The sequence below is a fragment of the Arvicanthis niloticus genome, chromosome X (assembly GCF_011762505.2).
Source record: "Arvicanthis niloticus isolate mArvNil1 chromosome X, mArvNil1.pat.X, whole genome shotgun sequence".
Lineage (NCBI taxonomy): Eukaryota > Metazoa > Chordata > Mammalia > Rodentia > Muridae > Arvicanthis > Arvicanthis niloticus.
In genome coordinates this window covers 124,854,800-124,882,149 of record NC_047679.1, presented here as the reverse complement: position 1 = coordinate 124,882,149, position 27,350 = coordinate 124,854,800, and the positions used below count along the sequence as shown (strand labels likewise).

Below are 27,350 nucleotides of genomic sequence, written 5' to 3'. Positions count from 1 at the left end.
AATTGGCATACAGATAGTATGATCAATTTTCTTAAGTAGAAAATAACTGAAATGTAAGTCATCTAGACTTCTTGAGTTCAAATCTCATCAAAAACCCAACTCAATCCCCTTGCTATCCTTCACCCCTTTTGAGAGACTGTCATAGTTTAAGAGGTATTATTATTTTGCTTTTAGAAGCCTCATTTACTTTGCTTTCATCCTTGCTAATTATAAAGCTGGATTTTATTCCTAGTTGCTTATGCCAGCACCATTTCATGGCAGCTCTTTCAAGTATGTGACACTTTACAACTTAATCATTCTTGGATCATGAGTTTTGTCATCTAGAGAGATTAAAGTGTCACCCTTTTAAACATTCTGGGCCAAAGACTTCTGAGGTAGTATTGAGTCACACAGCATGACAGACCAAGTAACAGAGAAGATGACATAAGGGAAAATCTCATTAGGATGATCACTGTGGATACAGACAGTATGGGCTACAGTTTAGCTTGTCTTCTTCTTAGCAAAGGTGAGAAAGAGGGGGGAGTTAGGGGCTGTTCTGAGTTCCACTCCTCCATTTTTTTCCTGCAAGCTTTCACCTTCTCCCTACTTTCCTCCCCTTTGCCCATATGAACTATTCTCCTTTCTTTGTGCATGTCTCTCCACTCCCTAGTTGTGTAATCTGTGGTCCTGACTCTAGCTACATCTTTACCCTAGCATATTCGTATAAGTTCCTCTTTCAAATCTAAATCTGCTACAAATGGCTCAAGCCCAAGCAAATTAAAATTGAATTGACTTTCTCTTTCTGTTGTTTATGTCTGCGTGCATGTATTCATTCAGTCAGTCCTTCAAGCCTTACTTGCATCTACCTGGCTAAATATTATTCAATATTTAAAATTTATTTTTGTGGATTTATTTTGTATGTATAGGTAATTATTATTATAGTAAAATTTATACTTTTTACAATTTATTGCTTCAAACATGGACTGTACAGTACCTTTAGTGGGTTCACTAAAACCCGTTGATATTAGGCAATTATCGCCATTATCAAGTTTCAGAACATTTCATAATCCTAGACACATCTTATAACTTTTAACTATGTAAGTTTTAGCTATCACTCACCAAATCCCTTTACAGCTTCCTACACTCCAGTCCTAGACAACCCCTAATCTGTTTTCCATCTACATAAAGTAGCCTATCCTAGTAGCCACTTTCTAGGAATGAAGAAGAGTCTGTGTGCCTTTGTGTCTGGCTTCCTTCATTAAATGTTCTGTCTCTGCTTCATTCATACTGTGTGAGGCTATTTCATTCTTATGCTTTGATTTTGCCTCTTTTATTTATGCTTTGGATGTTTGTGTAACTTTTAAAAATCATGTAAAAACTTAATCCTTGATGCAGTAGTATTACAAGACAGAGACTCCTACGCTTTAGAGACTATTAGGACTAAGGGCATGAATAGGATTACACATGTTCCTCAATTCATGATAGTTTTTCTTGCTAATCCTATCACAAATATAAAATATTTTCAGGAAAAAACATTTAATATACTGAAAACAAGAGATATAAATAGAAATTTTGTAAAAATGGTGGGGTTGGAAAACACAGAAAATAATACTTAATAAATACCATAGCAACACAATATCAGCTGTTTGTAATTTAATCTAGTGGCTGGATGAGAGATGTAGCTTGCTGCCACAGCCAAGCATGTGAAGAAAGGTACTGCTACCTGGGGAAAATATCAAAATCCAAAATTTGAAGTATAATTTCAGTTTCCATTGAATGTGTATTTTTATAACATCATAGGGCTTTAATGGTTAACTGGACCCATTGTAAGTTTGGTACCACTGACTACACTTTTAAAAAAGTTAAGTGGAAGTATCTAAGCTCTTTGATTTTATTTGCCATAAGAGAACACCATCTTTCTCCCCCATGGAAGATACAGAATAAAGGTGCTAACTTGAAAGCAAGCAACAATTCTTAGCAGATAGTAAGCATGCCACAGCCTTGATCTTGGAATATCTATCCAGCCTTTAACTATGAAAAATATATTTCTATGCTTTACAAATTACTAGTTAGGTATTCTGACAGAACTCAAATAGGCTAAAACATCTATTTAAAACCCACTGTCTTCATATATTACCAAGCAAACAAAACTTTGAATCATTTCAAAGTTTTCCTTAACAGTTCTTGTTAGTCCCTCGATTCCTTTGATGAGAATTTCTACTGTCATTCTCTAGTCTGCTGCCACGGATTTCAAAATTTCAGTATCTCCCACATGAACCAGAGTGATATTTCTAAAACATGACTCTTGACCAGTAATTCTCTTGACTACCATACTTTAAGTGTAGCAAAGGCTAATGTTCCTAAAATCAGGTTTGGGTTTTTTTGGGGGCATGGGGGAGGATATATGTAGATTAGTGTGGCCCTTAAAAAAAGTAGTGTCTGGGTCATCTAGAGGAGGTTTCTAGAAAGTTCTCAAAATGGGGCAGTCGGATGGCTGTTACTTTGATATGCCAGAGAAGGGTTTTAATCTTGGGTGAGCTGTAGTCTCAACATCAGAGTGTGCTGATGACCAGGCTTGCAAGATGGGATGGAAAGGGGTGAGAACTCCATAAGGCTTTTTGGGCTCTGACTGAACTTATATTTCTACTTGTGGGATGTCCTTGATGGGAAAGAAGATGTCTGGAATGGCACATGATATGTGAGGTTTGGGAGGAGATTCTAGAATATGGATTTGGACTCACAATGGCTAGGAGATATGCTCTTTGTCAAGGAAAGGACAATCTAGCCTTGATACTTGAATTATTCATATTGTGTCTGGATTCATTTCTACTTGAGGTAGTCATGCAGGATTCCTTCAGTTACGAATCTTTGTGTGCAATTCTAAGAGACGAAGAAAACAAGGTTTTCAGAGTACTATAGAGAAACAGACACCATAACCCATGGGGTATAAAAATGTATGGACAGATGTGGGCAAGAATAGATTCCAGATCACATATTTCCTATATTTCTCTATTATGTGAATATATAAGACCCCTAGAATTTGTGGGTCTTTTCATACCTAAAATGCTACTGTTTACTTTAAGAAAAATACTGTTCAGTTTATCTGTATACATATTGCTATTAATTGTTTCAGGATTAAAAATATCAAATATAGAGTTGAGATTTCTCACACTTGCCGGTTTTGATGGGCATTCCTTGGTGGTATTTAATTTTATAGATGCAGTCTCTTTGTCTTCCTGAGAGAAAACAAAAAGTGTTTGGGGGGAACTAATCTAAATGTAAGACCCTTTCTAAGCTCTTTAAGAATGAATGTTAACATGGCACAATAGAAGGAAATTTAGCATGTTACTAAAAATGGCTTTAAGCGATCTGAATTCCTTTCTAGTAATCAATTGAATAAATGTAGGCTAAGCATTTTGGCATAATTCTAAAGCTTAAAATTATAGAAATATTAGAATTTTCAGAAACTTAAAATACATCTCTATGTAGGGTTGTGTAATATTTATTAGAATGTAGCTATAGGCTGCTTCTCCATCGTGTATGCTCTTCAGTACCACTCACATGAGCGCTAAGTTATAATAATATACCACTTTCTCTAAGATCTCCAGATTCTCTGTAGACTGTTAACTTCTCAGGAAGTGAATGGTAGTTCTCCATTTACCAGGATTGGTACCAATGCCAAACGTCTTCTGTGTTCCTGGCTTATGTTAACATCTAGAATTTACTGTGATTGTTTTTCTCATGTTTAATGTGGCTTCATTTCTTTTTTTGTACCTGCTTTTTAAAGCACTAACAGACTAACATAAAAGTTCCCATCATTGATTGTTTAGTACTAACTATATGTTGTTTTATTAAAAACAGAAGCCAATGTATACCCTAGGAAAAGAATCTTACTAAGCTGACAGCTTAGACATGTGAAGACATTTTGTTGGGGGAGGGGTACAAATAATCCCTGAAGCCTTAAAAATACAAATTTACCTACACCAAGTCATGTCCTGAAAACAATTCTGGGAGTCAGCAAGAGCAGTAGCTGCAGAAATAATCTTGTCAATCCCTGCCTGCCAGCAAGATATTAGTACCAATTAAGGGCTACTGCTCTCCCTCCCCCCCTCTCTACTTCCCTGTCTTCCTCCTTCTCTCTTCTTCTTTCCTTCTCTCTCTCCCTTCCCTCTCCCTCTCCCTCTCCGTTTCCCCTCTGCTTTCTTCACTCTCCTCTCTCTTCTTCTCCCTTCCCCTCTTCTCTTCTGTCCTCTTTCCATATACATTGTACTCAAACTTCCAGCTCCTTTTTCAAGGGCCTAAATACCAGACAGCAGTTCACTTTAGTCTCTGCTAATGGAGTCTCATAAACTTGTAAGAAGTTCTGAATATTTCTCTTCCTCGTCAGCTCCAATATTCCTGCCTACTCTAATCTACATTTATAGTTATCTCATTGTGACAAACAGATGCTTTCATAAGGTCTGTGGCATACTGGCTAAGAGAAGAGGTGGCAAAGATAAAGCACAGAGACACAGGATTCTTGCTTATTCCATATTCTGCATGATGCCTCATTTTTTTTTGAAAAGTAATGTATTGTTCCTCAAGCAAATGCTTTTTGTTTTGTCTCTAAAAAAAATCCTGGTGGGGTAAAGGACAGTGTAAATGGTTGCTGTTTAATTGAACCTATTCTGTGTACACAGTGTGTCCACAAAGGCATTTGGTGATGCAAATGCAGGTGGTCCTGCTGTTTCTTTCTTTATTTATAAAGTGGCCTTTCAATGCTTGTTTGGGACAGGACAAGACCCTGGTGACTCCCAGCTTATTTTATTCTGTGTAGCCCTGAGAGGATTTTCATTATTCCAGGTCAGGTTTTATAATGACATGTTATCACAGACAGTACCCTATGCTAGTCTGCCTTACTTTGAGAGATTTGCAGAATTCATCACAGACTAGAAAGACCATTTTATCTGGCAAAGTAGTCCTTTAATTTGGATGTTTCTCTGGATTTCATTATAAAGCCTTTGTCCTTTCACTTCAAAGTAAACAAATACAAGCATTGATCTTTAGAGAGCTATCAAATTTTACTGTAAAACACATTATTGCCCTATCATTTTCTTGAGTCCTCTAATATTCACATTTATTCAATTTGTGACTTGTCTTGTGCAGTGAAATGTCATGATTCTTCTCAGAGTGAGTTAAGAGTCTCATAAGAAGCAGAAAAATAAATTTCTTTAAGGCATGATGGAGTCCTGGTTGCTAGCAGGCTGTAAAATTTTCTATTTTAAACATTTTAACTGGGAACACTTAAAATACATGGGTGTATTTCATCAGCATTCATGTTTGTCCCCTGACTTTTTCCAGTGTTTCACCCATCATCTGATGAGAGACGGCTTGTCAGGACAAATTACAGTTAACAGTACCTAATGATGTCTAAATGCAATGGACTTGTTTTCTGATTTGTTTTACTTTTGCTGGAAATAATGAAAGTATTACATGGACAACCATCCTGTTGCTTGCAAAAATATGTCCCACCTCAACAGTAGGAAATATAAAGCTTGATCTAGTTTATAAAACAATCCTTGTAAATTTATGTTTTATTTGATTCTCTCTATTAGCTTGAGCTAGGAATGAATTATAAAATATATCTTACAGCAACAATTTGCCAAACTATGCCAAATGAATCAGCAATAGTACATAGAATGCAAGGTTAGAAAACATCTACCCTAACGTCTACCCTGTCTGGGGCTGATTTGCCAATGGAACCTTCTCTTAGAGCAAGTAAGAAGTTCAGACTTCAAAGAGAATGATTGCTAAGAGAACGATTGTGTTTCTAGGACACTGGAATGGATACTGATGAAAAACACATTTACTTATACTGTTGTACTTGTGGAATATGGAGGATTTAACTTTAAATAACAACACCTAAGTTCCCAGAGGAAATAATGTCATCTACACTGATTACACCGTCTTAACACTGTAAGTTTTCAATATTAAAGCAAAAATTGAAGATGTAAAAAAGTATTTTCATCTTTGGCAGATCCAAAGTAATTCACTTGGATCTCTAACAAATTAGCACTGGGTGTTGTTATAAAAAGACACATCAGTTACCCACTTAAAGCCAATCTACTCAACTTTTAAGTTCACCAACCAGAAGCATGAAATGCCCTGATTCCTCTACTTAAATCTGTTTGTAAACACTATTCCTTGTTGATCTCACAAAAAATTCTACTGATTTGCTCCATGTACTGGGTCTTCACAAAGCATTTGGATTATAGTGAGTACATACTTTTGAGACTTTCCTTGCTACTGCTACTGGTCAATTTATTTTTTCTCTTGGCTTTCATCAAATCTCAGCAATAGTACATAGAATGCAAGGTTAGAAAATGTCTACCCTAACGTCTATGCTGTCTGGGGCTGATTTGCCAATGGAACCTTCTCTTAGAGCAAGGAAGAAGTTCAGACTTCTAAGAGAATGATTGCTATTTTTCATTGTAGATGAAAACATTTCTCATTCAGCTTCTTATATTTCGAGCTTCATGGCTCCCATTGCCCCCTCTTTCCCTGTGAACAAAGAAAGATAGAACATCAAGAGGAAGCTATGTTCACAATGAGTGACATTCTTGCATTGTGATGACCTCAACTATATAAACTAAACTCACATCTGTATTAGATCTTTGGTCTGTTCTCAAATATTGAACAGGAATATAGGCTTGGCATACATACTGAAATTTTATTGCTGTTCCTTTCAGTGGTTTTAAGTATGCAGCTTTTGCTACTGCCTGTATGGTATTTCAGTTTGAGCTTTCCAAACCTCCATGAGTAAACAGTTCTGCCATGTTTTACAAGTGGGAAATACAGCTGGACAACCATTTCTTAACTCAAGTATCTATGGTAATGTAAGGTGGGATTTCTATGTGAATGGTGAGTTCAGACAGATTTGATGTGTGACTGGCTACTTTTGTTCAGCATTTCCCAACCTTGGGGAGGAAGAGTACAGTCTTATAAATGACAATTTCATCCCAGCCTTGTAGCATTTTATATTTCTATTTTCTTTCTTATATGAATCATGCTCTACTACCAAGTTTCAGAATTAAACATGCCAGATAATAAAGAAACTGCTATTTAAAATGTTTATAAAATGTATAAAGTAGTGATAATTACAAATGAAAACATCTACAAAAAATTAAGTTAATCCCAGAAATAAAATTTTCAATATTTATTTTTCCCCACAATAAATGGTGGTTTTTAATAGTCTAACTGTAGCTACTAGATAATTTCTCTCTACTCCCCTAGGATATATATTGCTGTGTTCAGTTTATATAAGGGATAAACACTAAGAAAAATATTTTATTGGCAAAGAATTAAACAGTCAACTAATGAGAACTTATTTCATCTCTTTTACTCAATAAGTATTTTAAGTATTTTCCTATCCAATCAACTAATTATCTATTATCAGCTTCAGATATAAATAAGGTAAAATAATAAAAATTATGAGTTGCTTGTATATTGTCTTCATTATTGCAAAATTTGTCCAACATTAACATTTAAGCCAATAAAATAATTAAAGTGATAATTAAATGGAGTACCATGTACACAAATCACTCTTTGCTCTAAATATGTAGATTAGAATAATGGCTCTCTCTCATCATGTCAGATTGGCTACTGCATAAATGTTCCTCACAATAGGAGACTGTCAAGACAGTGCTGCAATGAAAGACATTATTGGCCTGGTTAAAATGAAGAGATGGGTGCTTAGAGAGAGAGAGAGAGGTACATGAGATCTACATTCCTTACACTGACAGGCACACACTGAAAAATCACAGAGAGATGGGAAACTGGAAGGCTCTGATTCTGTGCAATGCAGCAGTGTCTCACAACATTTCAAATTCTCCTCTTACTTGTGGTGCTTTTCCTAGTTTCCTGTTAGCAAAGTATTGCATTCAAACAGCCCATTCCTGGAGAGGGAAGGAGAAGGCACCTCTGTGCTGGCCTGGGAGCTTGCAGCATGCCAAGTGGAGAAGACACAATTTAAAGTGGGCAACCATGTGTTAAGATTTGAGAGTTGACTTCATTACCACATTTTCAATAGTACCAACATTCAAAATGCTTTCAAAAGTCACCAGAATAACAGTACTATTATCTTTCTTGGCGGTATCTAATATAAAAAACCTGCTAAGCACATCTAGTCCTAAGCACATCTAGTCCTTGGTTTTAGAAAAAAATGGCAGCAAATTATCTCCTGAGAATGAGGCTGCATTCTTTCTCTATTTCACTTGCTTTTCTCCCTAGTGAGGGAAGATGCTCAGGAGCCAACAACCAGAAAGACAATGTAAGTTGCAGGTGGTCTGGCAGGGAGGGAGAAAGAAAGAAAGAAAAAGAAACAGACAAAAGGCTTTTTATAAAAGAAATCTTCTGGGGGAACCTTGGTGGGATTTTAGAACACCCTCCATATTATCAGTACAAAAATGAAGCTCCTTGAGTTTTGAATACAAATTGTCTGTGATTTCACTTATCTGCCTGAATGGAACATTTGATTCAAAACAGACTCTCTGACAACTAGAGAAAAGGTGAGTGAAGGTGGCAAGATACGAATCAATGAGCAGCTACACTCTAGGTGGATACCAAAGGTATTCAAGTAGACAGGACTCTCAAAGATGCAGTCAGCAGCATTAGTATAGAGAAAACTATTCCACAGGACTTGGGTAGGTATTCTGGGGAAAAAATTCTATTGCCAAATCAGTTTGGGAAACATTTCACATTCTACACCCATCCTCTCATAGAAACACAGTGAACATTAGCATATTAAAGGCTCAAAGAATTCCTACAATGAAAAGACTTGTTAGGTTTTTTGTTTAACCCACTGCTCCCCAAATATATTGTATCAAAAAATTCTTCTTTTGGACAGAGGGAGAAAAGAAAAAAAGAACAAATAGTATTTCAAAGTAGCCATTTCCTGGCTAGACATTTAGCAAGTGTGGGTGTTTCATCTCTAAAATAAATTTGTCATGTGCATAGACATAACCGACTGTGAAATGAGGTTATTTCTTTCCCTCTGAGTTTACTTGCCTCAAATATTCATATCATTGGTATGGCATAAATGAGACAACACATCCAGAGATTCCAAAGAAAGACATTTGATGTTAATAAGGGGTGATTCTAAGACCACTAGATAAAACTTCTTCATTGTTTCATAGCCAAAGGTCAGTCTTCTCACCTTTAATAGTACCTGACAACACAAACATAAATCTTTTATATTTGAGTCATAGATAAATTTTAAGAAGGTAAAATTTTGAGGAGGAAAATTATCTAAGGCAACTCTATTTTTGAAGTCTGACAGATCTTTATGATTAAAAACCCCAAGATCAACCTTTGTATAACCAATTTAGAGTCATTTTTGATAAAATTTTAAATCTGGATTGCACATGTTAAGGGAAAAATCTGTTAAGATGAGCTCTAAGGCTGAGTGGTTTAAAGGCTTGGATTGACTTTAGGGTTAGAGGTATGAGTTTCTTCAAGAAATCTTAGAAAAATGTAGAATAAAAGCAGCCAATCTCAGCAGCAGAGTATTCCTGCCTGATTTGACCCTCTCTCCAATAAAGATAGAACACATTCACTTTAAAAATACTAGCCATCACTCAATGTAAAGTATTATTGTGAAAGAACAAGTCATGTCCTCTGTCTTCAAGAGGCACCACACTTACCTGGGCAGGCAGACATCAAGTGGTCCTGCATAACCCAGCCTCGCTGAGCTTCTAGTGGTGGTTTGTTTGGTTCAAAATAACTCCAGGTAAGCTTCCTGCCTTGGTTCCAAGGATTCACTAGAGAGGTTTCTTTCTTTCTTTCTTTCTTTCTTTCTTTCTTTCTTTCTTTCTTTCTTTCTTTCTTTCTTTTTTTTTTTTTTGAGTTGACACACTACCCTTCCTGTCACTGATCTGTGTATTTTACAGTGGCTGACATATCCTGCACACTCAAAATTGCATCCCATCTCAAAAGGTATTCTTGAAAACTGGTCTAATTTTCTCAGTAATTTACTGTTCGATTTTTCAGCTCATGCTATGTGTCCATGAACCAGGCAAATGTAAGGATGGACTGAAGGATTAGGTTTCCATGAGAACAAGAGCAAGGCTGTGTTGATTGACTGCTGCCGAAATAATGCATTTTGCTAATTATAAATGAGCATGGAACTACCTCTGAGGCAGCCTGTGGCATCCCCGTCTCTACTTGTGTTAACAAAAACTAGTTGAATATAAATAATTAATATTAATGATGAAGAAACTATAAACCATGGACTCCCCTATTTTTTGTAAGACAGTGTTTGATTTTTATCTTAGGCAAGTAAGCATCAATTTGCACAATAGATTTGTTTCTGGGAACTGCAAGTAAATTGATATTTTGAAAATTAAGCCAGTTTGAAAATGCATGAGATGGACTTAGAATTTAGAGGAAACCTGTGGCAAACTATTTTCAAAGTGAATGACTCTTTTTAAGGGTGAAAAAGTACTTTTTTATATATTTGAAATTATATGCTAGAATCATTGTGACATCTTTGTGTCACTTGGGAAAGCATCTATATACAGCTTTTCTTTTTTTCTCCCACATAAAATTATACATCATAATGATTCAATAATAAACATGATGCAGCCAGTCTACAGCATAATAGGGTAGGCACATGCATGTGTACTTTCTCAAACTGTTTTTCAAGCAGCCATTTGCAACAACTCATCCACTTTATTGTTTGCTTTCTATTTTAAAAAAGTGAAATTCTACTTATAGGAAGCTATGCTTCAAAATCATTTTATCTGTGGATTGCTGCCACCTTGGAATTAAACAAAGAATCTTATGCTATATGTTAAAACTTGAGAAACTACTTAATGGCTTTACAGAAAAAGTGTTCTTAAATGTTTACAATGTGCATAATGAGGCATCTCAGCTATCATCTCTCTCTTGTCGAGCAGACCTCATCTATTTTTCTACATTGAATTAAGAGACAATAAACCTTAATTTAGATATGATTTGAAAAGCCACACTACTTTAGTTCAGACCTATAATTTTTAGTGAAAGTGATATAAAGGTACATACTTAAGAATAGCTATTATTCTATCATATTTTAATGTGGCTTTTAGGACTTTAACAGAAAAGAACATGAAAATGTGTTTATTTACACTAGTATACTTATTCTGCTTATGACTTCAGGCTCATAATAAAGCTGTCAGTAGGGAATGCTCTGGGTGTGAAATGCCAAGTTATATGGTAAGCTAGAAAGATTTAATTGAGCCTCTTTTGATTCTACTCTACAAAGTTAATTTATGTCACGTTCAGAATCAAATTGCTAAAGACATTGCTTTGCTCAAAATCATTATCTTCTAAAACTACTTTAGACCTTTACTTAATATACCACGTAGCTAAATTTCTTACTGTGTACTTTTTCTAATAAGTGAAGAAAAGAATATCCTATTGGGCCTAAATAAAACATGCTAAAATACACACAAATATTTTTAAACCGTGTGCATCTACTTTAGGGCAATAGGCTCTTTACTGAGTATTTTGGAATAAGGGAAATAGCACCTTAGTGGATTATTTTTTATAGTTCACTCAGCAATGTGTTTACTATGTCAGTTTCAATTATGTACTTATATATTTTGATATACACTGTGTTCTATAGTGTATGTCTTTTGAGATTCCATTCTTATTTTTAAAACCTATTTAAATATTACATTATCTTTCTTCCCAGTGAAAAGGGAGCTTATTTCTCAGGAGACTCCTAGTCACGCCTGATAATAATTAAAGCCAGAATCTGAAATACCATTTTAGAGCACAAAAACAGGAACAGATATGTGGAATCAGGAACAATATGACAAGGCAAGGGAACAGACTGTTTATTTCACAGAATGAAACTTTATTTGTACTTTTTATCCATTCAAAGACCTAGAAATTTCAAAAATGATCCTGCTTACCTCATTAGAAATTTGCCAACACTCTTATTATGATATTTCAAATGTAGTCATTCACAAATATATAAACCAAGCAATAAATTATGGCTCAAAAATATTGTAGCAGTGGGTTTAGAACACAAAATGCTTTTGGACAATTACTGTTCTCCTCCACTGTTTTCTCTTGTCCCCCTGTGTTATCTCTGAAGAGGTATTGCCACCATGAAGGACAACTGAGTTCAAGTGGACTCTGGGTTTAGAAATTGTAAGAGCAGGCAAGAAGGACAGGTTACAAGGGCTATTTTGAAATCAGTCAAACACAGGAAAATTCATGGACTCATTGTTATGAACTATAGTAATTTGAGATTCAATACATGAACATTGGTTATTCTACCATAAAGTGTGGGTGACAGCAATGAATGCATACCATTGAATTGTAACCAGTTAATTTGATAGTGGATATGAAACATACGACATCAAACCTAGCACTTAATTTGTCTTACCTTTCATTTTTTAATACAACCAGGAAATAAAATTAAAATGTCACTGAGAAAGGAAATCGTTTAAAGCAGAGGTTCTCAATCTGTGGGTCACAACCCCTGGAAGTCTAATGAGCTTTTTACAAGGATTGCCTAAGATCATCAGAAAATACAGAAATTTACATTGTGATTCATAGCAGTAGAAAATTGTAGTTACGATGTAGCTATGAAAATAATGGTATGTTTGGGATTCACTGCAACATGAGGAACTGTATTAACAGGTCACAGCATTAAGATGGTTGAGAATCACTGGTCTAAAGACACAAAAACATGTTACCTTGGAGCTGTGGAACCACAGATACATTTACAACTCACTGCAAAGGCTACACAGCCATGCTTCCCTTGGGACAGAATGATATAATGAAAATCCTAAAATTACCATTGTCTCAATTCTTCATCTTCTTGAAGGGTAAGATGCATCGTATTTCTTGTTTTAATTCTCAGACTTGGAGAACTGTCATAGGATACAGGTCTTTATGCCACAGGTGCATCAGTGACTACATGTCCGTGTCCTCTTGAACTGAAAATCTGTCAAGCTGCTTCTCCACATTGTACAACTACCCAGATGCCTAGACACAGCAGTCAGCATTAACTGTACCTGCCATTTATCTCCTTGTGATAGTGAGGTTTGCCTGGAATATACCTCCAGCAGTACCTTTTCTATCTTTACATCTTTACTGTGCATCTTGGCTTCCTGCCACCATGAATAGTGAACAACATGGTTCTTTCTGAATAGCATAAATTGGGCTGAAGTTGATTTAAATTTCATGAAGAAAACAGCTTTGCTTCAAACTGAAGCCAGTCCTTTTTTTTCTTTAATACTTAAAAAAAATCTATATCATTAAAAAATATATATATCATTAAGAGGCTGTCCTTGTTGTATGCCATCTATTTTTTTTCTCAAAGTTCACAGCAACCGTGCACTTTTAAATTTCTTAGTGACTCTGTCAGGGTCTAATTTTCAAGGTACAGTTACCATAGTAACAACCTGGAATTTTAATCCACTAGTAAAGGGCAAGTCAGGTCACTTTTCAGGTCCTCTTCAATCTCAGAAATAAAAAGCACCATGCAAAAGGATGAAGATAAAAGCAGGCCCAACTCTAACTACCATTTGTATAACCATGAACTTGTATGAACTATGTGGTTATTTTTTTAAAAAATCAGATTATTCTGCAAGAGCTTAAAGCATTGTTATACTAAATAATGATTCAAAGCATCTAACAGAGTGGGAATGTGTACTCTTTATAAGAAATGTTTAAATATTTAGAAACATGCTGAAAATATATAACTGGATGGGTGCGGGGCAGCCATGTCATTATAGATTTACATCTGTTGTCCTCTGACAGCATTGCCAGCTGATCCCCTTATTCCAAGTACATTTACACAACACTTGTAAAACATGATGTTGAACAGCAAAAAAAGAGCATTCAGTTGTAAGCCTAAAAGCTTAAGACTGAGCAACTACCAATACTACTATCTGTGAACTTGGAAACCTCACCGAACCTAGTTGATCCTGACTCTCATTTCCAACAGGGAAGGAACTTTGAGAATAGTTGACTTCCAAGTCTGTGCATGAGCTTATCTGAAGACAATATATACCATTAAACAGTCTGGATAATGTATCATATTTGTTTGTATTTTGTTTTGGATGAAGAGACAAATGCTAAGAAAAGCACAGAGTGAATTCAAGGTGGTGTAGGACAGAGGACTTAAGAGAGGTGAAATTTGTTCTGAGTGACTCCTAGAAGTCTACTTTAGACTTCAACTTTAGGCCATACCTTTAGACGTGGAGAATTTAGAAAAGTCCAAAGGAACCAATTATAAACATTGTATAACACTAAACAATATCACTTAGTTAAAGTGTAACCTTATATCCTTATATGGGTAAGCCAATATACCACAAGATGTTTGAGTTCTAAATTCAAGAGTCTTAGAGTAAAATTTCAGTTCCCTTAAGAAGTAATTTTGTGATTTTTCAGCAAGTCATTTAATTTCTGTGAGATGAATTTCTGTGATTTTTCAGAAAGTCATTTAATTTCTTTGAGATGAAATTTTCTTCTCCATAAAATTTGTTAAATCTTATCAACCTCTCAGAATATTATGAGCATACACTGTGATTAAATATGTGAACCTGTTCTATGGCTTGGTACAGGGACACTAGGTAGGCTCTACTTCCATATTAGCAGCAGCATTTATTATGTAAACGTGCATGTTTAGTCATCTCAGAGACCTGGAAAGACAATCATTGGACTGATACTGATTTGATTATAACAACATCTTATAACGTTGTGGTTAAGGAGAATTATTCTACATTTGTAAACTGTCACCATGCATGAAATTTAGTAGGTAACCAGAAGAGTTAAATATAATTATCTAAGCACATTATTGATACATAGTTCATCTTCTTTACTTTTATAATATATGACTTATGAAAGTTACTTTCTGGAAATTTAGAATCCCCTTCCAATATTCAGATAGCTTAGAGAATTTCTAGATGTTGTAATAATGAAAGTTTTTTTTTTCCCCTCTGAAAACCCCATTAATACCCATATTGAAATATCTATCTAGGATTTTTTTTCATATGTAGGCAACATTTTGCAGAATCAAGTAAACTAAAAAAAAAAAAAAAAAAAAAAAAAAAAAAGGCAATGAGGCTAGCAGTGTTATTGTCCACTAACTTGTTACATTTCACTCCCATACTCATCTTTCTTTTCAATGCCATTCTCTTTGGTTTGGTTCCTTCATCAAGGACATGACAGTGCAATAAAGTGTTGTTCTGGCAAGTTACGGGTATAGATATTCCATGGGTAGCAAATACAATACTATTTTACTCTCTTGGCAGCATCTTGGGGGATGTCAATCAGATAGCTTTGAGACTTTTTCTTTTTGTACTCATTGTAAATAGAAGTGGATTAACCACAAAGACAGCTATTTGTCCGATTTTTCGACTGATTTCCAGTCATAACTGTGCATGCATACGTGCTACTTTACCAAAGCTGCTCCCCATTTCTCAATAAAATTTGAAGGCTTTTAGCACCTTTAAAAATATGTCAAAAGCAAAGCCTTTAAACATGACATTCACAACAGCACCACTGTGATGCGTAATAGGATGGGAAAACAGAACAGACTTCTAGAATAAGGAAGATAATTCTTGTCATCTGTTTGGCCTCAGTTGGATTTTTTCCTCCTCCTCTTCTTCCTTCTCCTTTTTCTCTTCCTCTTGTTTATTTTTATTCTGCTGCCATACTTTTGTCACCTGGGGCTGGAAGACTTATTAGAATTTTGATGAGTTCGGGACTTATAGTCATTTGGGAAATCTGGGAACAAGGCAGACTATTCTAATGGTCAAACATTGCCTTCACATCTAGTCCTGGCTACTCCTTAGGTGAGAGATTTTGAGCAAGTATCCAGTACTCCCATGTCTGGTCTCTTCCTACCTGGTCTTTAATAAAACTGCTTTAATTACTTACAGATGCCAATAAAATGGGTGGAAGTGCTTTAAAATTATCAGTCATAGATTACACTAAAAACGTCTCTGATGGCAATATATTACAACATAGTAAGTGAAAAAGAGTATGCATGTATCTACATTCATCTTACTAGATCAGACAGCATTAGAAGGCCCTAATTCTGGAACACAGAATGTATGTGCATGTGTGCAAGCATGTATGTGTTATCACAGAACTCTATTTAATCATGCAACTGAAATTATTTTAAATTTTGACTCAATAATTTTGTGTACACTAACAGTATTATTTATTTCAATCCTAGTTACAGTTCAAAACATTGATGAAAAATCTAAAACATGTCACTATCATTAATAACAGATGAGAATTCTTTTTAAAATTCTATTATAACAATATAAAGCAACTTCCCAATCATCAAACAGGTTGCTAGGAATGAAAGGCAATGGCTATACATCTTATAAAAAGCAGGCCCATGTACTAGTTCTATATTTGTTATGCTTTAATATGAAAAACGGAGATTTCCAGAGAGAAATGTTTGCATCGCATGCTATAACAATCCATCTTATACAGATTTTTCATGATGATGTAAGTCCCTTGCAGGCATAGATCCTTCAGTCTCACTGTAGGGGACATGTTTCAGTCTTTATGACACAATCTGTCTGCAGTATCTGAGATGAAGAAGCATCTGCCTCCAGAGTTTCCACATTAGCATTCATAGTATAAACAGTAGATGGAAGACTGAGCTCGGCAGTACTATGCAGATCCCAGTTTTCAATTAAATTGTTAGCTATCGTATAGGTCTGAATTGAGATTATGCCTACTTCTTAGATAAGGAATATCCTGCCTTGAAATGACTACTTCCAAAGTACCCAAGCTAGGCTTTAATGTAAAAGGGCACATGCATGCAGTCAGTTCCAGTACTGCCCTTTGCAAGAGTAGCTTTAGGTAACTTACTCAGTGACTCTGAGCTTTGGTTTCTGCTTTGTGAATGATGCTCAGCACCAAGGGCTTGTAGTACATAGAAAGACTGGCACATATTAGATACTCCAGAAGTATGAACTGGTTGAGTTACTAGTGTCTAATTTTACTGAGACTGAGCTCATTGAGAGAAATATGGGCGGCATTTTGCCTGAGTTGCAATATGTGACCCAGAGATACATATAGTAGGTGTTGAACACATATTTGTTGAAAGAAATGGAAACCCTAAGAGATGGATGGATGGATGAATGAATGAATGTAAATCAAGTAGAAGAGATACCCAACTTTTTTTTTCTCAGAGAGAGAAATGAAATAAAAAAGTGTTTTTCTAATTATATAGAGATCTCAAAATCCATGTAAAATATTTGAAGGCTAAGACAATGTTGGACGTTTGAACAACACCACAGAAAGCAAATGTCATCTTTCAACTACATTAATGTCTGATGGTGAAAGTACAAATCTCTATCTCCTGTTAAAGAATCCTCCAGGTCTCAGTGTTGGCATCTATCAAGCTCCAACAGCTTCAGCATTTGATGTGAACTTTCCAAGTGCCAATACTGATGGTTGAAACCGTAGCCAATATACAACCTTCAATATGAAACCCTCTTAATGTCTGATTGCTCTTCTTAAGGAGCTCATGCTGCTTCATTTCAAACTGTGAATTCCCTTTCATTCACAGCTTGAATAGACTGCCAAATTTGGTTTTCTCTGCCCCCAGGTGGCTGTTCCTGATGCAGTGGAGAACTTCCAAAAATATATTAAGTCCTTTGAAGAGGTTGGCAAGATGTGAGACACAGGCACACAAGACAGGTTAAAAGCAAGTGTTAGCATTTTTTTTAAAAAAAGTTTTGTTTTGATTTTTGTGTCTTTGTTTTAGTTCAAAAATCTGAATGTTTGCAACTACTGAAGGTCTCCGAGGTTACCAGATTTTTCAGAGAAGTAAGTTGTTGGATTAACTCAAAGTGATTATTAGCATTGCTAAATTTGAAGTACCAAATCATGTGTTTTGATTAAGCATTAATCAGATTAAAAAATAATATGTTTTCCTGCTATAACTTAGCTATGTTGCTACCAAATTACATCCAAGCAGCAGACCAAATATCTACTTAAGGAATATCTATCTGAACTTGCTAGAGAGTGTGAGTGATTGCTGTGCAGTAAGGCACAGTTCATAAATCTCAAACCAAATCCTCAAAGGAAATATTTTTGATGATGAAAGTTTTGGCAGGAGGATGGTCATAGCTATAATGAATATGAAGATTTTTTTGTTGTTAAATTGGTGAAAATTCATCTAAAAATAATGTTTTGTTTCTATCGGTTATAGCATTTCTAAGACACATTCTCATAGACTTGCTATTCTCTATGGTAGTGAAATCTTCATAACATTTAGAGAAACTTTAGAGATGATGATAGTTGAGTTAAATAAAGCAATTTTATTCAGTTTTGTATCTTACAAAGCAGAGGGGCATAATTTCTTGTGGGGCCTATTCCTACCAACCAGCTCTGCCAGTCTCCTTAAAGGTTTGTATCATGATACAGAAAACCAATATGCATGCATGCTCTCTCCTATATATTCCTACCTCTCCCTTTCCTTTATTTCTTTAATTTTTCTTTTTGACAGAGTCTCATTTGATCCAGGCTGGCCTCAAACCTGAAACACTTGATCCTCTTGCTCTTACACCCTAAGTTCTGGGATTATAGGCATGTGACAACAAGGCCTGGACAAAAGGTCAAATTTGCTGTATCAAATTCCTGAACCCATCAGATCACAATGGAAAAAAAAACAACCCTGCCTTGTAAGAAGTGAGGAAGATTTAAACACACAGGCTGTTAGCCTACCTTCACATTGTTTTATCTGAAAAACAGTGTTACTTGAATAGTTCTTTGTAGCCCAAATGTTCCTTTGAGATAAGGGTGCATGGTTAATTTATCTTCCAAATATGTTAAATAAGTTTTAGGGACAGAAACTGTATTATAGCTCCAGAATGACAGATAAGATCAACCTGACAGGTATGCTCAAAACATTATTATTATTTAAGGTATCTGCCCTTTATGTAGTAGTATAGCTCCCTTTCCTACCTATAACTACATGCATGCATTTACTCATGCAATAAACATCTTACCTACAAAAATAGAAACTGTAGCTGGGCACAGTAAATCTGATTTCACATTACACATCATCAATTTTCTGGATTCATGGCTGGTGTTTTTAGATACATAGTCAACACTATAAGTAAAGGTACTGGTTTTATGGCAGGGAAAAAGCGTCATGATTACATCTGACTTTCTATTGGGACCTATATGGAAACTCTCCAGACAATGTCAATAGCATGCCTTAAAACACAAGAGTTGCTTGGATAAGAGGCATTCTGGATGATTTCCAATTGGGCAGAGTCCAAATGCTAATAACAGAGTTTAACAAAAAAACTTGGTATTTGGAGTTGCTGTCTTCTCAACAGTGCTCACAAAACAACTGAGTTCAAAGGCTAACAGAATGGACACTTATAGGTTCATGGAAGTCATCTAGAATTTTTTTCAGGCCAACTGAAAATATTCATATGTTGTTTTAAATGCCTCTCAAAATTCAAATATAAAGAGGCAAAAAGAGGTAAGTAAGAGTGTCATAGTGGAAAGTACTTGATATATGATGATCAATTTGATGTGGCCAGGTAAAGAAAATCCAGGTTTTGTTTTCTCCTCTGTTGGCCTTAATAGAATCCTTAAGAATCTATAAAGTAACATGATATCTGGTGTATCCACTGAGAGACTGAATCTAGTAACTGGTATATACAAAATGTATATGATATTCATGTTAAATATATAACTCTTATATTTCTAAAAAAAAGACTATCTAATACTCATGCATTTTCCTTTTGGGGGAACAAAACCAATTTATGTAGGAGATTAGAAATTTTGGATTTAGAAGATTTGAGTCAGAGTGTTTTAATGATTATAACTCAGACTCACGGAGCACTGCCAATGAGGGTGGCTGACCACTGGGTCTTCAATTCTCTAAAAATTATTAAGGATTAAAGTTAAACACTTTTATGTATTTATAGTTAATTACTAAAATGTATGCTTATATTTGAAATCTTACAAGCTTTTGTGAGGGTACATATGTGTATACACATTTTCTCAGTAAGTTGCTTAGTTTCCTTTAAGAGATTCTTTGTACTTTAAAATAAAGATAAATTACTCTGTGATTTAAACTCACATCTTCTACATCCAGTGCCCTCCCCATCCCAGACACACACAAAAATACCATGACTAAAATGGAACGTAGACTCCTAAATTCGCAAAGTTAGATGCTCTTGTCTAATGAAAGTTTATAGATTCAACTGGAGCACTATATGTCAACAGAGCATAGCAAGTGAGGAGGAAAATTCCTACTTCTCCAGAAGGTCAATTAAGTGTTTGGGTTTGCTCAAGGAAAGAGTAGCAAATGTCAGGAACAAATAGTGAGCCTAGGTAGTTGCAAGCCTGCATTCAGACCCACAAGATGAATGATCACTGGATCAGTGCCCATGTGTGCAGTTCTTATAAACAATCCATACTTGAATGGAAGATCTGCATCTTGTCAAGAAGGGAAAGTAAATCATGCTGAAGAAAATGAATAGACTATCTCAGCAATTAAGGGACTCTGTTTGCCAAGGCTCTAACCTCCCTCCACTGTACTGAGCAGTAGGTCGCATGCCTTAGACATTTGCTGACCTTGAATGGGTTTTTCTCATAGCTTGCTTGTATTGAGAGTTACTTCTGACCAACTTCCGAACTTTGGCAGTTAGTTTACACTCAGAATGTTTCTAATCACCTTCAAGATTACCCTGCCAAATGGAAAATCCTAGAAGTTGGCTTAATAGTATACCAAGATAAACTATGAGAAAATAATAATAATTTCTGAACTGACAAACAATTTTATTATGACTCTGATCTTCCTTGCACTAAAACAATATCTTGCCATAAGAAGAAAAGTTTCCATATACAGTCTGATGGACAATAATTGGAGGATGATCAATCATAAAATAAAATTAGTACACTCAAGTCTTGCTGATACTTATTACAGAGAATTTTAGTCTTACCATCTGTACTGTATGCTGTGCAGTAAATGCTATTCTCTGAAATGTAACCTCCAACTCTAAGCCACCTTTGACACATTTCTTTGTGTTAGGTATAGACTACCAGAATATTTTAATCTCTGGCCTATTTGGTAAGCAGCATATTTCACAATGGAATTATAGCATATATTTTTAGGAGTAAGATCAGTTTGCCATAAAAGTACAATTTTATATTCTTCCTTGTTTGCAAACTTGCATTGACTTCCTGAAATTGTGTTTATATATCTTATTACTTTTAGTAGGTAGATGGTAATTTAAGAGTGGCAATAAGGAAATAAGATCTATGGCTCATTCAGAACAACAGAAAGAGCAGTTCATGTGATTAATGTAAAAATATAAAATGCACACCGTCAGAGACAATTTTGATTCCTGCATACCCATTAATGTGGCCATTATATCAAAAATGTGGTTTAATCATTCTATTTCCTTGTTTTGTATTGTATTGTAAAACGGAGGACTTTTGGCCATTAAATTTTAGCTTTTAATTACTAGGTACATGTCAGCTGCAAAACCCAAACAACAACAAAGGACTGGTGCTCAGGTCGGGGATTTGAAATTTAATTACTACAATACAACAAGAAGATGGAGTGGAAGCACCACTGGCTATGTCAAAGTCTCAGTCGACTTGGAGATAGTCCCAGTTGTTTTATGCAATTATTCATGTTCTTCCAATAGGTGAGCAATTCACTTCAAGTGTGTCATTAGACCACTTGTGTGTCATAAATTATTTCATTTTCAAAAATTTTAAGTACATACTATTACACAGAAAAGTCAACTTCCATCTTCTATTATCAGGAAAGAAAGAAGTTATGACAGAAAGACTCCATTGATATACTCTTGGGCAAATGGATATTTAAAAAAAAAATCTACATTAGTTAATCTGAGGAAATTGGTTTTCTATAAACTCCTCTTCTGGTTGACATTAATAAAAAATGAAGACAGTGCAGAGTGAATTGCAAGGCTCTGACTTCTAAATGCCACCCTTAGACTCTGCCATCTTTATCTCAGCCTTCCTGGCTGTTCTTCTTTGTCTCTAACACACAGATGACAGATGATCTACAAACAGTGAAGTCTTGCAAACCACGTTGCCTTTCTTGTTCATTCTTTGTCCTTCCTAGTAGCTGGACAGCCAATTTTACTGAGGTTACATGAAGCTCAATATCTCATCCAAATGTGAGAAACCAATGTTTGGATTGTTTTCACTAAAGTTACATTGTTTTCATGTATTGACCCAGACCATGTCTACATCATTTGATAGCTGATTATTGACCACACTCATTTTTACTCTGACTTGCTGACCACAGGTTTTTTTTAAATTCAGTTTAAAGGATTGTGTCTACTAAAGATACATACTTGTCATCCTTCCCCGGGAGGTGACAGTACCAGGAGGTAGGATTTTGAAGAGATAATTCTGTCACAAATGTGAGCCTTCATGAATGGGATTTGTGTCTTTTTAAGAGCTATTCAGAGAGGTTCTTTCTAGTTCTACAATATGAGCTTAGAGTGAAAATGAAGCTATCTCAACACATACTGCTGACATCAGCTTTGACCTCCTAGAATCTAGAACTGTTAGGCGCCCATGTCTCCCATTGATAAACTGCTCAGTTTATGGTATATATGTTATAGCAACTGACGTGTAAAAAGGAATGAGAGTTTGATTATTGCCTTACTAGCTTGAAAATAGGAGTAAAGGTCCATAGTCTCAAAGAAAAAAAAACAAGAGTGTAGCAGCTAAGCACTGTAGTTTGGGAGGACAAATACTCACGACTTGAATGATACTGACTTTGTGGAAGCTCTGCTGCTTGGGTCACTCCACTCTAAATAGAAAGGATACAAACAATTAATATTCATGCTTCTGCTCTCAAACGAGTATTCACATGGAAATTATTTTCTAAGCATGCAGCCCTGCCAGATGATTTCATACCCTTCTGTCCTAAGAATAGATGGAAAATATGAACTAACATAGTCAATCCCAATGCAACCTTTTGTTGCCATTATTCCTTCATGTCTTAATAACATTAAGCAGAAAAGAGGGAGAAAGTAAGAGAAGTGAGATAATGGATGGCTGACAGAAAAAGGAACTGGAAAAACAAAACCCACTTACTTTGTAAGGTGAATCCTGGAGTCAGATGCTGAGATTCCTGCAAAGAAAAAAAGTACAATATAGTGATCACTAAAATAATATGGGGGTGAGGGACATTATCTGTTATTTCAAAGGATATATTACTAATATTTACAAATAAAAATGTTAAAAATTATATTAAACTCTGCATGGCTGTATTTGTACTGACTAGCCAAAGCTGCTGCAACATTTTTAGAAAAAATGTTATAATAATTATTAAAATTTAAAGTAAGGTTCATGTCTATCTGGAACTGTATACCACATGAGAACAAATGACACACACACACACACACACACACACACACACACACACACATATATATATATATATATATATATATATATATATATATATATATAAAATTCAAGTATATAACATCAGTTAGCTAGGCAATGATGCCTCTTAGAAAGTCAAGGAGACTTGGTTCAACCAAACACATGATCATGTTTTTTTTTTTTTTTTTGTAAAAGTGCAAACAAGATTGTAATTAATAAGTATATCTAGTTTCTTCCTTGGTAAAAAAATATTTTTTTAATGTGCAAGTTTTAACTTAGTTCAACAGAAGGTGTTCACCAAACTGTATTACAAGCCTGTTGAGGCAAAGGAAGTAATTTGAAATATGTTAGCAGACTGTATTATTGAAAGGATTTAAATTTTATTTGAAAGTACCTTTCACAAAATTCATTCACTGTTTTGAGAAATCTAGACTTGCACTTACGAGTCTTGCTGGGAGCATGGCATAGCCGTGCAGATCTTGACAAATTTGGCATGTAAAAGCAATAAAGAAATGCTCAGAAATGGCTTGAATGAGAATGTCCCCTGTGGTTTTTGACACTTTAAAACTTCATCCCCAGTTGGTGGTACTGCTTTGGTAGGTTTAGGAGGTGTGGCCTTGCTTTAGGAAGTAAATCCCTGGAGGTGGGCTTTGAGGTTTCAAGGTCATGTGCTATTATTCCCAGTTCACTCTTTAAGGTTGGAGATAAGAGCTCTTTGTCATCATTCAAACCTGCTTGCTGCCACACTTCCTTGTCATGATGTTGAGAGATTTTTATCCCTCTGAAACCATAAAGTCCAAATAGACCCTTGCTTCTGTTAGTTTCCTTGGTCATGATATTTTATCACAGCAATAGAAAAGTAACAAATATCTCAGGTCATACACAGCACTGTGTGGAGAATATGCAAGCAAAATCAAAGACAGTTAGCTTAAGTAAGGTTCTGAGTTCCATCACTACCACTACAAAGAAAGTAAATATAAAATTGCCTTTATCAGAGTCTCTGCTTTGAGGAATGCACTCATTAGGGTACATCTTACCCTACACAGAAGAAAAAAAAGATCACAGCATAATTCATCTTTAAAAAATAAGCAAAGAACCATATGGCTCTGCTGTGCTTTATCTGACAGTCAAGTTTTCAGTCTATTTATTTTACCCATTTTGCAATAAGTTTGACTTCAGTGATGATCACTTTAGAAAACTACAATAAACTCAGCTAAAGATTGTCACTAATCCTGCTTAAACTTTACTGCTTAAAGGCTTCAAAAATTCAGAGACCTGCCTTTTGAATACTTTATTTGATACTATAAACTTTGCCAACAGAAAAAGAGCAAAACCAAGCAAACCATAGGCTGGAAAGGTTATTGGCTGGAGGAAGAGAATCTCTATAGTTTATGTAAACTCATATACCACTAAATTGGATTCTAAATATCTGTGTTTATACCCACAGACAAATGCCACTTTCATCCTTCCTTAATTAGAAAAGCTACTTGCCATGAATGGAGATAAATGCAGTCTCATGGCTGCTCAAGATGCTGAGAATTAAGTGACAGATGAATACTCAACTTTAAACAAGACATTTATAGTACCCTCTCTAAGGTACAAGAAACTCTGCAGAAGAGAATGAAATATTGTAAGAGTCAGAAAAGCTGGAGAAGGGCTGTGAATGCTATCTTCAAGACACTGTACAGCTACTGCAAACATGATCTCATAGTAGCTGTGGTTGCTTGTACTGGGCCTGCACAAGGCAGGGCTGTCAACAGCCAATGGTGAGGTGTGGAGGGACTTATGGAAACTATCTTTCCTGCTAAAGGATTGGCAGCTAATAGATCATAGGAGAGAAACAGTCATTGCCTTCAAGAATCCAAGGAATAGATTTTAAACCTATGATGACATAGAGTGTCTTGGTTAAAATCATTGGGTCAGAAATAAAATAAAGCACTGGATAGCACTGGATCTCTCGGATCTTTGCATTTTTAAATGATAAATAAAATAAAAAGAAAACCAATATATATGTTTGTGGGTAAGGGATCAGTAGGAAAGAAAGGGGTTTGACATATTTGGAAGGAAAATAAGAGAACTGAAGGCTGGTCAGAGTAACTAGAATGTACGATATACACATATACATGAAATTTTTGAAAGCAAATTTAATCATTAGAAAGGAAAAGTCATAGAAAACATAGCTGAGCATTGTAGTACCGTCCAGGATGACAGGTCTCACTACATTTCCTACATATATATCACTGTACCCTTCTCATATTTACCTCCTCACGACTACTGTCTTTTTTCCCTCTGTCACTAGAGAAATAACTTCTTTTTGACAAAAGGTCTCTAAAATGTTGAACCATCAGCTCTATCCCTTAGGAATTTACAGATGGCAAAGAAGAGAATGTGTCTGTAGAGGTCATATCACAGAAAGACCAATAAGTTGTGGAAACTAACAGCATAAGAGTCCATGGGAAATGATATAACAAAGTCAGAACTTAAAAAATATACACGGCTGTGTCCATTTAATGGGAAGAAAACATTCTTCCTCTCTATGTTCTCACTCCTTGAGGGCACTATTGCTACTTAATACAACAATTGCTGCTGATAATAGTATCAACTTTATGAAGAAAAACTTCAGTGTGTTCAACATAACCTTCTTAAGATGGCAGGAAAATATTAATTCCACTTCAAAATAATCTCCATCCTGTGGAGTCTCTGAAACTATCAGATAATTTTAATTATCCAGAACATACATAAAAATGAGTTACTGACCATTTGTATAAGCTTAACTTTAAACAAGTATTTCTATCTGGTCTTTCTTGAAAGGATCTTATTACAAAGATGCAGAGCAAGTTTAGACTTGTATACCTTCAGGAAATTAAACACAGGTTCCAAAGCCAAACAAAACAAACATGTGATAGGAGAGTAAAATGCACGGTCTTTATATTTGTCTTGTAAACTGGTTTTTAAAATGGCCTTTATACTCAAACAATCAATTGCTTCACTGCACTGAATGCAGTGACGCATGAAGCAAATAAGAAGATGAAGTCATTCCACAATTTTGTATAATTGATGTTATATATTCTTGACATTGATTTTAATACTAATCTAGATAAATCATCTTTAAACAAGATATACAAATAAAGAAAACACTTTTAAATGTTGCCAATGTCACTGTACATAAATACACAAATGTAACTGTATATACTATGGTCCTGGAAAAAAACTTCTATCATACAATAACAGTTATTGCATGTAGTATAAAAAAGTCATCAGACATGAATCTCAATATTTCTTTCACAGAAATATCATATATGCTGGTATATAACAAGGGCAAGCTATATTTACAAACTTGTGTAAGGCTCTTTTTAAAAACTGTATGTATAACATCAATATGATCTGGATTGTATACGATCCAGCTTTTAGAGTATCAGCTAACTTTTCTCACAGAGGGCTAGACAGTAAATACTTTATGGGTTTGTCATCATTACTCAACTCTGCCATTATTACATTTACATTATTATTTACATTAGTGTAAAAATGGCTGTGTTCTGAAAATGCTTGATTCATAGACACATTACTCACAATAATGTATCAGTTTTATTTTTATTTTATTTATCATTTTAAAATGCAAAGATCCGAGAGATCCAGTGCTATCTCTGTTTTAGAGGTCATTTACTTGTGCCAACCTTCTCCCAAGGATACCATTGCTTTCTTGGTTTTACTTAGCATATGTTTATTCTCCTCTATGTGAAGATTTACATTCTCTATAATAAATGAGAATTTTAAATTTGCAGTTGGTCAGCAAACTTTAACTGAGAGTTTTTAACTATGTTTGTCTTTGTAACTTTACAGATTCATAAGTTACTTAATTTGAAAAACCACACACACACACACACATATAAATGAGAAAACTGAAACCTAGAAGACATTCAAAAAGATTAAGCAGCATAAAATTTGAAGAGTTAGATAAAAGGCAT

General features: G+C 35.2%; 1 protein-coding gene across 4 annotated transcripts in view; it reads right to left on the bottom strand.

Annotated features, from left to right (window-relative positions):
• Aff2 (ALF transcription elongation factor 2) overlaps positions 1-27,350 on the bottom strand; it is a 450,392-nt gene that overhangs the window by 115,755 nt on the left and 307,287 nt on the right. For all 4 annotated transcript variants that reach the window (XM_034485864.2, XM_034485865.2, XM_076919068.1 and 1 more), the window contains exons 5-6: positions 23,092-23,128; positions 22,771-22,804 (exon numbers count right to left, since the gene is read on the bottom strand). In XM_034485864.2, the coding sequence (XP_034341755.1) occupies positions 22,771-22,804; positions 23,092-23,128 (71 nt within the window). The remainder of the gene's footprint in view (positions 1-22,770; positions 22,805-23,091; positions 23,129-27,350) is intronic.